This window comes from Mya arenaria, chromosome 9 (genome assembly GCF_026914265.1).
Source record: "Mya arenaria isolate MELC-2E11 chromosome 9, ASM2691426v1".
Classification (NCBI taxonomy): Eukaryota; Metazoa; Mollusca; class Bivalvia; order Myida; family Myidae; genus Mya; species Mya arenaria.
The window spans coordinates 386,103-399,108 of NC_069130.1; the positions used below are offsets into that span (position 1 = coordinate 386,103).

At 33.5% G+C, this 13,006-nt stretch overlaps 1 protein-coding gene across 2 annotated transcripts in view; it reads left to right on the forward strand.

Annotated features, from left to right (window-relative positions):
* The window catches only part of LOC128246930 (GDP-fucose transporter 1-like), a 34,814-nt gene that overhangs the window by 13,273 nt on the left and 8,535 nt on the right, over nucleotides 1–13,006 (forward strand). Inside the window, exon 1 of one of the 2 annotated variants that reach the window (XM_052965486.1) lies at nucleotides 9,806–9,956. The exons of the other annotated variant lie outside the window; for it this stretch is intronic. Within the exon in view, the coding sequence (XP_052821446.1) occupies nucleotides 9,924–9,956 (33 nt within the window). The 5' untranslated portion in view covers nucleotides 9,806–9,923. Of the gene's footprint in view, nucleotides 1–9,805; nucleotides 9,957–13,006 lie in introns of those variants that run through there. 2 annotated transcript variants of the gene reach the window in all.

Here is a 13,006-nt window from a genome sequence, read left to right on the forward strand (position 1 = left end):
AATGTTTTGCACCCTCCCCCTCAAATCTCACACCAGAGTAACCATGCAATCAAAATCTTGCTGATAAATTACAATGATATTCATTTATGATACTTCTACACCGACTACCTTCATTATTGAAATTGTACGTTTTTTTTTCAGTATAATTTCAATAACTTGGGGAAAAACGAGTATGGTAATTCGTAAAATGATAGCAATGAAAACTACAGGGATAAACCAAGTGTTGTCAACAAATCAAATATCAGTAATCAAATATCAGTAATTTTTTGGGGAATTATTTTTCTTGCATACCGGATGTGTGTTTCCGGTCATGTGACGGGTGCTGGAAAAACTCATCTTACACTCTTATGTAAGATGAGTCACGCACAACAACGCGCCACTTCTTATTTCTTTTATTGTATGGTTTATGAAAAGTATATAATGCAATTGCAATAAAGCGGAATCAAAAATATAAGTATACAATACTTTTAATTAAAATTGAAAATAAATAATCGTAAAAGCGTGATTTTTAAAGGAACTATTTGACGTCGATAGTGATTTAAAATTACTGTGCTTTATGACATCAGTCAACAATGTCGCACGCGCTTTTTGGTGAAATGTACAAAAGTGCGTTTTCTATTTCAATTTTTCCCCAAATTCATAATTTTAGGTATGCAAGAAAAAATATCAATCATGTTTTTCCGGTTCGGATCGAAAAATCCGACCCTTGGGCACGCTGCATGACCGGTAACTCTGCAAGCCTCGTTACCGGCTTACGCGCGTGCCCTCGGGTCGGATTTTTTTATCCGTACCGAAAACACATGATAGATACTTATATTACCGCCTGTGCCTTGCAAATTGGGAAAAAAAGTTGACTTTGGGAAAAAAACAAAATCAGGCCAAAATAGCTAATATAATGGTAAATATACATGTTCTAACTTTTTAATGCATACTTTATGCTGTGAAAGAGTAAGTATTTTCAAGATTTTGTTTATATTTAAGAAATTTGTTGCTTTTTTTATTCATTAATGTAATCTACATTAATCAAATTGGGGAAAAAATATAAAATTTTGGGAAAAATGGAAAAAAAATCGCAAGGGGAAACAGCCTTTAGAAGGCAGTAAATTGCACCAAAAAAATCACTGAATATAAACATTGCTTAAAGGCACAGAGGAAGGTCCCAAATGACACTGAACTAGAGACACAAATGCATACACATCTAAAACAGACCTCGCTGCATCAAAATAATTTTACTCATATACGTTTGACATGCAATCTGCTGTCCTGTGTAAAGTTATGGAGCCAGAGATCTATGCCTTAATTCAAACTTTTGGGAGATTTCTGTCAAGTGAGGTAACTGGATTATTATTGATTTTATTGAAAAATCAAGTTATGTCCCTTTTTCAAAACTTTGTTTGAATGCAAGAACAAGAATGCAACCTACATTTACAGCCAAGGAAATTGCAGATAAGCAATCATTTAGTAAAAGACTATATCATAAAGAATTTCAACCCATAAGGTGTGGGCATGTTGGTTAGTAACTTTTTAATATTATTTTAACTTTCTAACCCCTTAATTCTGAATGTAAAATGAAAGATAAAATCAATGGAGAACTGTAAAAATCTCATGGGTCGCAAGTATTTATGTAAGTTGGTCCGATAACCCTAAACAAACAATTAAATTTGACCTAACAATATATTTATCATGGGTAGATAAAAGCTGAACTCAAAATCAGAACTGTATACAATCAAATTTTGCCCTAATGTTTGAACATTTGGCATTGCTCTGAAATCTTCTTAAGCCTCAAAATAATCTAGCAAGCTGCACATATTTAGATAAAACAAATTTTACTTCACTATTAGGCCATCATTTTTAGCTCTACTATTCGAAGAATAAGGAGAGCTATACTACTCACCCAAGCGTCGGCGTCGGCGTCACCCCTTGGTTAAGGTTTTGCGTGCAAGTTAATATCTCAGCAACTACTTGAGGTATTGCATTGAGACTTTATACAATGCTACTCAACCATCCAACCTACTTAATTAACCAAGTTAGATAACTGTTTTTTGCAAATAATGGCCCTTTATTATTACACTTAAAAATTCTGGTTAAAATTTTGCATGTAACCACATTTATGTTAATATCTCCGCACATCATCAGTCTGCGAAATAAAAATAAATAAGCATAGGCCATTCGGGCCTATAACCTTAACAAATCCATAAGCCAGAATCATATTTCATAGGCCCAAAAGAAAAATACCAAGTTTGACCACTTCATAGAGTATTTAATGCTATTCTCTTGTAAAAAGGACAACAAAGAAAACACATGGTCCTCAGCCATCTTCACATCATCACCAGCATCTGAATCATCTTGAGACTAAGCTGTCAATTGTCTTCCTCTGAAACATACATATTTATTTTATTGGATGACTCAATGATTTTAGTACCATATACCGTTTAAATTTGTAGGTTATTGCATAAAAATACTATCTGCTTTGGTGCAAGTCGAGGCTAAGCATCTTAGCAAATGCCAAAGATAGGGCGAAACAAAAATAGCATCTATCAAGTTATTTAATATTACGGAAATTCCGTTAGCCAATCAGTGCACGACATAGTGAAATCAGAACATGATGATGAGTTGTAGTGATCATGAAGGTCAATGCACCTGGAATATTGATTATTTAATATAGTACAAACATTCCATGATATCTAATTGATGCTACCGAAAGGCGACAATGGAATCACCTGGTCAAATATGTGAAAGTTCTTAAAATTATTTATTGTTTGTGTCCTTTTCACTTCAATGTCAGTCGTTTGCCAGGTCACAGTTCATCATAGCCAGTTATATGGCTTTCAGGAACACATTTAAATTCTGTTTTGCAGCAAACAGAAGAATACAAACATGAAAAAATAACAGCTCTTATATTTAGATATGTGTCAAATTTCATACCATAACATTAAAATAGGGTTTGCAAACACATATTCGTACTGGGCTTGATCAATGTTCAATTCTAAACAATCACGAAAGTCGCGAAAATATGTGACAAACCGATTTTTTAAGTCGAGGCGCGGCAATTTTGAATAATTGATACGAAATATGTTTTCTACATTAATAAATTAATGTTTTTTAAAGACATGAAGTCTGTTCTGTACCTTATATCGCATTCCATCGCTGAAAATTGAACTGGTTCTGTTATCGGCTATCCCATCGTGACGTCATCAAATGGCAGATAATTTGAAAAACGGTATAAATGTATTTAAAAGAGTGTATACCGTGAAACATTATAATGCAATCACACACTTTATGATTAATTTTTGTGGACACAAAAAAAGAAAATCAATCATTTGAAAAATAAAGCAGGTATGCGTCCATAAAAAATCATAGGCCCGCCGTGCGTACTCTCTGCCGATTTTGACAGGCTCGACGCATTGGGCATGTGGCTTATTTCGCAGACTGCATCATGTATTGCATTGAAATCTAATCTAACAGTGATCTATGCATGTTTCGTCAAAACTTTTCAATCCTTACACTGAAAAGCAGCCGAATAGTATTGTTTAAATAAGACTATACTATAAGTCTATTCATGTTTTCTTTCTATAGATATACATAGATAATTAAACTGAGTGTTTTTGTTTCAACAATGTATTTGTGTCCGGGCCCCGAAGCTAAAAACCTTGTTTCAACATGTATATATACACTGTATTTATGGTGTATTTAGTCATAGTTTATACAATTTGATCTGAATATCTTTAAAGCTGCACTCACAGATTTAACGTTTTGACAATTTTTTTATTTTTAACCAGGTTTTCAAAGAAAACCGGGTTATTAGAATGAGGATGTCGTTGGGCGGGCGGGCGGGCAGGCGTCAAACATTGGTTTCTGTTCAATAACTTAAGTTAGCATTGATAGATATTGATGAAACTTGGTGTGTAGGTAGCTTATGGGAAGAGCTAGCTTGGGATTGCTTTAAAGGGGGGTGGGGCTAAGGTCAAGGACACTGTTACTAAAAATAGAAAAATGGTTTCTGCCCAATAACTTTAGTTAGCATTGATAGATATTGACGAAACTTGGTGTGTTAGTTGCTTATGTGAAGAGCTAGCTTGGGATTGCTTTTGAGTGGGGAGGGGCTATGGTCAATGTCACTATTACTTTAAATAGAAAAATAGTCAAGGTCACTGTTACTTAAAATAGAAAAATGGTTTCTGCCCAATAACTTTAGTTAGCATTGACAGATATTGACGAAAGTTGGTGTGTAGGTAGCTTATGTAAAGAGCTAGCTTGGGATTGCTATTGAGGGGGAAGGGGCTAAGGTCAAGGTCACTGTTACTTAAAATAGAAAAATGGTTTCTGCCCAATAACTTTAGTTGGCATTGACCGATATTGATGAAACTTGGTGTGTAAGTTGCTTATGTGAAGAGCTAGCTTGGGATTGCTTTTGAGTGGGGAGGGGCTATGGTCAAGGTCACTGTTACTTAAAATAGAAAAATGGTCAAGGTCACTGTTACTTAAAATAGAAAAATGGTTTCTGCCCAATAACTTTAGTTAGCATTGATAGATATTGATGAAACTTGGTGTGTAGGTAGCTTATGTACAGAGCTAGCTTGGGATTGCTTTTGAGGGGGTGGAGCTAAGGTCAAGGTCGCCTGTTACTAAAAATAGAAAAATGGTTTCTGCCCAATAACATAAGTTAGCATTGATAGATATTGATGAAACTTAGTGTGTAGGTAGCTTAAGTGAAGAGCTAGCTTGGGATTGCTTTTGAGTGGGGAGGGGCTATGGTCAAGGTCACTATTACTTAAAATAGAAAAATGGTCAAGGTCACTGTTACTTAAAATAGAAAAATGGTTTCTGCCCAATAACTTTAGTTAGCATTGACCAATATTGATGAAACTTGGTGTGTAGGAAGCTTATGTACAGAGCTAGCTTGGGATTGCTTTTGAGGGGGTGGGCTAAGGTCAAGGTCGCCTGTTACTAAAAATAGAAAAATGGTTTCTGCCCAATAACATGAGTTAGCATTGATAGATATTGATGAAACTTAGTGTGTAGGTAGCTTATGTGAAGAGCTAGCTTGGAATTGCTTTTGAGTGGGGAGGGGCTAAGGTCAAGGTCACTATTACTAAAAATAGAAAAATGGTTTCCGCCCAATAGTTTTAGTTAGGATTGACAGATATTGATGAAACTTGGTGAGTAGGTAGCATGTGAAGAGCTAGCTTGGGATTGCTTTTGAGTGGGGAGGGGCTATGGTCAATGTCACTGTTACTTGAAATAGAAAAATGTTTTTTGCCAAATAACTTTTGATAGCATTGATAGGTATTGATTAAACTTGGTGTGTAGGTAGCTTATGTACAGAGCTAGCTTGGGATTGCTTTTGAGGGGGGTGGAGCTAAGGTCAAGGTCACTGTAACTAAAAATAGAAAAATGGTTTCTGCCCAATAAGTTTAGTTAGGATTGATAGATATTGACGAAATTTTGTGTGTAGATACTAGTAGCTTATGTGAAGAGCAAGCTTGGAATTTCTTTTGAGGGGGTGGGGTCAAGGTCACTGTTGCTAAAAATAGAAAAATGGTTTCTGCCCAATAACTTTAGTTAGCATTGATAGATATTGATGAAACTTGGAGCGAAGGTAGCTTATGTGAAGAGCTAGCTTGGGAGGTGGGGTCAAGGTCACTGTTCCTAAAAATAGAAAAATGATTTTCTGCCTAACAACTTAGTTAGAATTGATGGATAGTGATGAATCTTAGTGTGAATATAGCTTATATGAAGCTGCAGATTGAACTTGCTCATACAACAAATTAATTGGCTATAATTTCTGATTGCCCATAACAAAAACCTGGTTTCATCGCATTGCGGCGCTTCTAGTTTGTCTTGGAATGAGCAAATTTTTGCGAAAATCTATGGAAAACATATATAGGACTGTTGACAAAAAACGAGATTGCAGATTTAAGGAATGAATTGGGGGCTTGAAAAGACTCCACGCGTACTTTGACAAGCCCAATTGCGTTCATATCCCCGATAATGACATCCACCCCGCAATTCATTCTTTACACCAATGGTTCATTATTTCATTCAACAATTGTTAAAAAAATACTTCATTTCATTTAGGATAACCTAGCTTTCAGTAATCCTTTCTTACCCATTCTGTAAATAGAACAACCCGACTGTAACCGGAAACATTTTTTTCATATGACGTCACAATAACGCGCAAAAAGATCAACCACTTAAAATCACTTTTAACGTAAAATTGAAACTCTTTTGCCAACAATACGTTTAAAATATAATAAATTAACACTTTCTAAACTTTTGATTTATATTTTACAGGACCTGCTGACACAATACAAACAATAACAAGATCAATAGTTATTATGTATGTTGTTATGCGATGAATTGCGATCCGAACCTATCCGAAGATGTTGTGTTCATTGATTGATGAACGCAATTGCCGAAAAGCAGTTCATTTAAGGAATGGAAGTTGAGGTGTAAATATTTTTATATTTAAGTTCAAAAATTGATGTTTTATGCATTTTTCTTAATCCATTAGTAACGGTTTAAGCCATAAAACATTAATTTTCGAACGGAAATGAGAAAATCTACGATCTGATTTTTGTCAGCAATCTTTAATCATTGGTTTGCAGAAATTCATGCAAAAATTTACTCTTTACAAAACAATTTTTTTTTTTGTAAAAATTGCTATATCTGTACGAGTGCAGCTTTAAAATACCAATATCTAACTTAAACATTCTTGAACGGGGCACATGCAAGTTTTGTTGTGGGCTTCAATATTTGCGCCCAGCATGTTTAATAGAAAATTTAAGTAAAATGAAAAAATGATGGCCTAACAAGAAACAACAAGAATTCACATAGAAATGCTTGATTGAGTGCTTTTAGTTAATATTATAGCTTAAAAAAATAAGTTCACTTCAATTGAAGAAATGAATAAATTTGAATAAAAGACATGCATAACTTTGATTCTTAATCTCCTTACAGATTATATCCTTATAATGTTCCTTTTTGTGTTATGAATAAGAATGTCAATTTCATGATCAGATATTTTATTCACTGCATTTTAAACATTTATAATAAACTAGTTTACAGATTGTGCGGGTAAAATATTTCACATTTATTTCACCCTACATAATGAATTGCCGTTGATGTTCAGTAGCGTGTCATAATAATACAATTTACTGTGTGCAAAACATGGAAATATTGATATTGTTCCCAAATTATGAAGTTTCAACATGCAAACTCATTAAACCATAAAAATGTCCATGGAATTAAAATAAATAATAAGAGAATCATGGCAAATGAAAACTGCAAAAAGAAATCTCTCATACGAATATGCTTTAGTCAGGGGAGACAACTCTTACTCTAATGCAGGCGGTCAACCAATTCCTATATTCCTATATTTTTGAGAAATTTTCTATATTTTTCAAAACCTATATCTTCCTATATTTTGGATTTTTTTCCTATATTTTTCTTAAAAAGTGGTGCTGTTATGTTTGAAATCATTCAAAGGATTGATACTACCTTTAGATATTGTTTATTTACAGTTTAAGACTGTCATTTGTTCTCCAAACCATCACCATCATTCAGAATTGCTGTTGTATACACATGGTTATTCATTTGGACACCTTTGATAAAGAGTATGTCGACTCAAATCTTAAATGTGTCCACTTTGATGACTGCAGTTGTGTTGCTGCAGCATATTCTGCCTTGATGGAGAGGTTAAAGGAATGTGGGTTAAGTGAAACACAAATCTTATGATTAAAGCCAATAAACAAGTAAGTAAATGTTCACTTACACACCTCTTAATGTCGATTTTCAACCTTAAAATTCCTATATTTTGCCCAGAAAATGCCAAAACCTCCTATATTTTTGGACAAAATTTCCTCTTTTTTTTCATATATTTTCATCAAAACTTTGTTGACGGCCTGCTAATGAAATCCCATATAACAATTATATACTCTTCGATAACCCTGTATTGTCTGACTTCAATCCCCAATGGTACTAAGACAATTTTACCATCCAGTCTACTTTAATAACCATGTTAGATAACTCTTTTGCATAGAAAGCAGATTATGGCCCTTTATTAGTTGACTTAGAATTCATGTGTAGATTTTGTATGTAACCACAGTTAAGTTAATATTTCAGCAAATACATTACATTTTGCATTGAAACTATAGATATGATAAAACTATCCAACTTACTTAATTTATCAAGTATGATAACTCTTTTATACATATAATGTAAATTACGGGCCTTTTACATTCGACTCAGTTAATGTTTTGCATGTTAGCACACGAAGGTTAGTATCTCAGCAACTTACTTCATGTATTGCATTAAGACTTTATACAATTAAGTACTCAATGATCAATCATACTGAATCATTCAATTCTTTTTTTAATCTAATGCAAATTATTCCCTTTATTAATTGATTTATAAACTCTGCTAAAGACTTTGCATGTAACCACACTCATATAGGGTAAATCAATATCACAGCAAATAATTTATGCATTTCAATGAACTTTCAGACAGGTGTTTCCAACTATCCAACCCACTTAATTAATCAAGTTAGACAACTCATTTTACCATGTAATGTACATAGTTGCCCTTTATAATCTGACTCAGAAAATCTGGTTAAAGGTACTTGCTCATGTAAAATGCACTTTTTTTATAAAGTGTGGCAAATCATAAAGGAATGCTGACAATTCTAGGCTTTTTTTAAGGAAATACTTATTTGCCGATTTTTTAAACCACCTGCAGGTGTCTAGTCCCGAATTATTGCATAATGTATTACTGTTTTTATTGGATTTATACAGAAAATAGAAGAAAAAAAAATGGTACATAACCATTTTTTTGTACAAATAGTGGAGTGAAAAGAAATGTTTATCAATCTAATTTATCATTTCCCTTTAACTATGGAGATACAATTTACATCAATACAATTTTATGGTGAAATTGTTGCAATATTTATCGATATCTTTTCCATGTGACCGAATAACATGTATAGTCGACTACCAGTTTATGTATAACTCTACTCATACTAACTGATAAAACTATTTTATCACTCTGTGTTCATTGACTGTGTCAAAAAAGGCCAAATGAAAAGATTTGATTGTTTCGTTTTTCGAAATTGATAGTAAACACCTAATATGCAACAGTTCCTGTTTTTTTAAATTTTGAATTCATTATCACATTGTTTACAAGTGTAGATATCTGCCTCTCACAGCTTTTAAGTTACCTAAAGTATAATTCACGCTTGAGTTCCTTTTTTAAGGTATAGTCTTATACCGGTATTCATTTCAATCGGCCAGGAGAAATATATATATAAATCAGGATGGTAGATTATTAAAGTGTGACATTTTAACATAATATATGAATCTATTCAGTCACATGACCTAATAAAAAAATTCAGTGCACGAAATACTTGGCTCTGATTGGTTCGTTTTAAGTTATGTTTTCTAACTGTCAATTAAATAAAAAAAGACCCTGTAAAAAAAAAAGACCCTGATTACAATAAATACACAAAAATAATGGGCCAATAGACAGAATGGAATCACTGATGCATATATCAAAGGATGAGGATGATAATAATATTTAATACTGACTCAGAAATTAATACATTCATAAATCAGCAAACATATGTGAATCGATATCTTTTGCACTAAAAATGAAAGTCGAAATCAGAAAGGATGAAAAACACACACAAATTGAAAGTCGAAATCAGAAAGGATGAAAAACACATGAATTTACATATTTTTACTTTAGCCTTATTGATTATCTGTGAAAATAGGATGTCGAGTTATTCAGTTTCAATTGGTTTGTCATATTAAAAAGGAAGTTGTTACTGTATAGTTTATGAAAAAGGATATTTTTATACACGTGGAAACATTATTTGTGAAATGATTTAATTGTGATCGAAATTCTTTGGAATTGGATTGATACATATAATGGTACCGACAATGGCGCCAAATGATGGAATAGTAATTTTGTTTTTATATATTATATGTCATAACACTCCGTATATTCATTTCTGTTTTATATTGTGATATGTATATCATTGGTGCTAAATCCTGCAAGTTAAAGTTAGAACAAAATGTGTAAAGCGTTAATAATAAAGGGCCTTCGATCCACAGTGCAAACATCAGAAACGATCGGCCAACAAAATTAATGCTGAAAAAGTTCAGGTTTTATCTAGTTTTGTTGAACAATCTTTTTCAGGAGTAAAAACTCAAATGCTTTTTTGATGGAAAATCTGAAAAAAATATCTTGTTGAGTTTGTTCAAGTCCTAATTTTACTTATACATGCTGCAACAATTGTAGGTATTATACTTGTTAAATATTGAACCTCAAAACAAAGTAAAACTGTAATATACGCACCTTTTCGGTGTTTTCACACTTTGCAAAATTCTTAATTGGTATTCAATGGCTTCCCCTATCTGTATTTATTATCAGGATGCATCTTCTTTTATGACATTAATTCCCAATTAAATCAATAATTGACATGGGTATATGCACTAATTGGCATCTCTTACCACTTTAGCGAGTGTCATAAACCGTGTGACGTAGAAGACGAAAATCACGGGCCAGCGTGTGGAGATTATGCAGACGATCTAGGACGATCGCATATTCAATTTTTTTTTTCAAAAATGAAAAACCACGAATTCAAGTACCCACGAAATTGTATTTTTTCAGCAAACCACGAAATTTCATGCCAACGAATATAAATGATTTCACAGTATTAGATGAAATGTTACATGTAAGATAAAATGTTACATGTAACAATCTTGTTATCAGTAACTCATATTTTCCATCAATACATTATTTAGTAAGTTATAAGTTGAAGGTTTATCAGTTAAAATTGATGTTTGTTATACATGTGTATGTATTGATTTTGAATAAGAGTGTCACTTTAAAATATTAAAGCTTAGTTGTGTCCTCTTTTGGTTGATCTACCCTTAATGAGTGTCACTTGAACATTATAATTATGCCAGAAATGTCACAATGATCAGCTGGATATATTGATGGCCTCACTTCCAAATGTCGTCGCTACAAAATACTATGTTTTCATGTTTACATTTTTTATAATTTTTGTAATTTGATCACACATTTTTTTTACAAAATGCTGAAGTTAACAATTTTTGTTATTACAATATGGTAAGGTTTGGCATTTTGGGTTCTCTGTAAGATGTCCAATCATTGCTCATGTTCCCGCTCTCACACAGAATCATAATTCCCATGTTCCCGCTCTCACACAGAATCATAAATTCCCATGTTCCCGCTCTCACACAGAATCATAAATTCCCATGTTCCCACTCTCACACAGAATCATAAATTCCCATGTTCCCACTCTCACACAGAATCATAAATTCCCATGTTCCCGCTCTCACATAGAATCATAAATTCCCGTCTTCCCGCTCTCACACAGAATCATAAATTCCCATCTTCCCGCTCTCACACAGTGTTAATGAGTGTCTGTTGCACCGTTTGATTAGAAGGCTATAAGTATCTTCCATGGCCGAGAGTGTAAGATAGGTTTATTTATTCTGACCCGAGCGTAGGCTGTTTTGCGGAAACGAGGTTCCTCGTTTCTGCAAAACACCCTGCGCAAGGGTTGGGATGAACCCATCTTACACGAGCAGCTATGGTAGATGCTTTTTCTCCCACCTCTTTTTTGGAAGTTTTTTGTGCTTGGTGAAAATAATTGCGTATGGATATGCGATAGCACATGGTTGTCATGGATATGAGCGCAGTGATCCAGTTAATGTTAATAGTCAAATCGGTCTTTTTAAATAGTTCTAATGAGAATGAAGGATTATTTCTTGAATGGTGCGTGAAAACTGTTTTATGGTGACATTTGAAACGAGAAATAGTTAATTAGAATTCTAAATATTACCATAAGACAAGATTTCCTTGATGTTAACTGACGACAGTCTTCAACAAGGGAGGTAATTACAATGCGGTGACCATTAAAAAGGAGTTCCATACGGGCATTTTATCTTCGCCCGTGGGCAAGATATTAATATCTAGCATGGTTAAATTATTGGATCTACTTTTCTGAGGTGGTAGAAATCGGCATCTCAACACCAGTGATTTCTTTCATTGCTTCAAACAATGCGCATGAATTAATTAATTTTTAAGCCATGATGCTTGGATTATTTGTGTGTTTAGAAATGATGTTGATGGCTGACGTCATGTTATTTGCACTTTTAAAAAACGCCAAATTATTGAATATCAATTTTTATTAACAGTGACTATCGTTACTAATTCAAAGTGAGGCTTGATTCCCGGCTTGGACGCATGAGTTTGGTTGGTGGTCACCAAGCCAGACAAATAGGTTTTCTCTAGTTTCCCCAACAACATAAGCCCACATTCTCACACAACATTGTGCCAACAAGAGAGACTTAGTAGTTAATAGAACTTTTCTCACAATCGTTGTAAAAATAAATAAAGTTAAAACTAAAACTGTGCAAAATATAGTCGAGGAACTTTTTAACTGCAACTCATACTAAAAATACAACAGTTTATGGTTCATGGGGAAAGGGTTGGATTAAGGTATCATTGAGGTCAGGAAGATCATTGAGGTCAAGTCATGGAAGATAATTGAGGTCAAGGTCAAGGAAGATCATTGAGGTCAAGGTCAATGAAGATTATTGAGGTCAAGGAAGATCATTGAGGTCAAGGTCAAAGAAGATCATTGAGGTCAAGGTCAAGGAGGATGGTCCTGAAAAACTAAGTATAAATGGCTGACCTCAGCCCAAGGTCAGCTTCATTAATCATAAACCTTATATTGGCAGATTTGTGAAAGTAGTTATTCAAGTTTCTATAATTAACTTGTAATTTCATTGGTTCATATTTATACCTTAACCATTACGTAAAATAGTCATAAATTAAACCAAAATGTACTTTGAATTGTCATTTTAAGTGCCAATTGAAAGCATTTAGCTTTAATAAAAAAAACACAACATTTTGTGGTAAAAAAGAGGTTTAAAGTTTGCTTCACTTGACAAAGTGGGGAAATAGATTGGTTGGC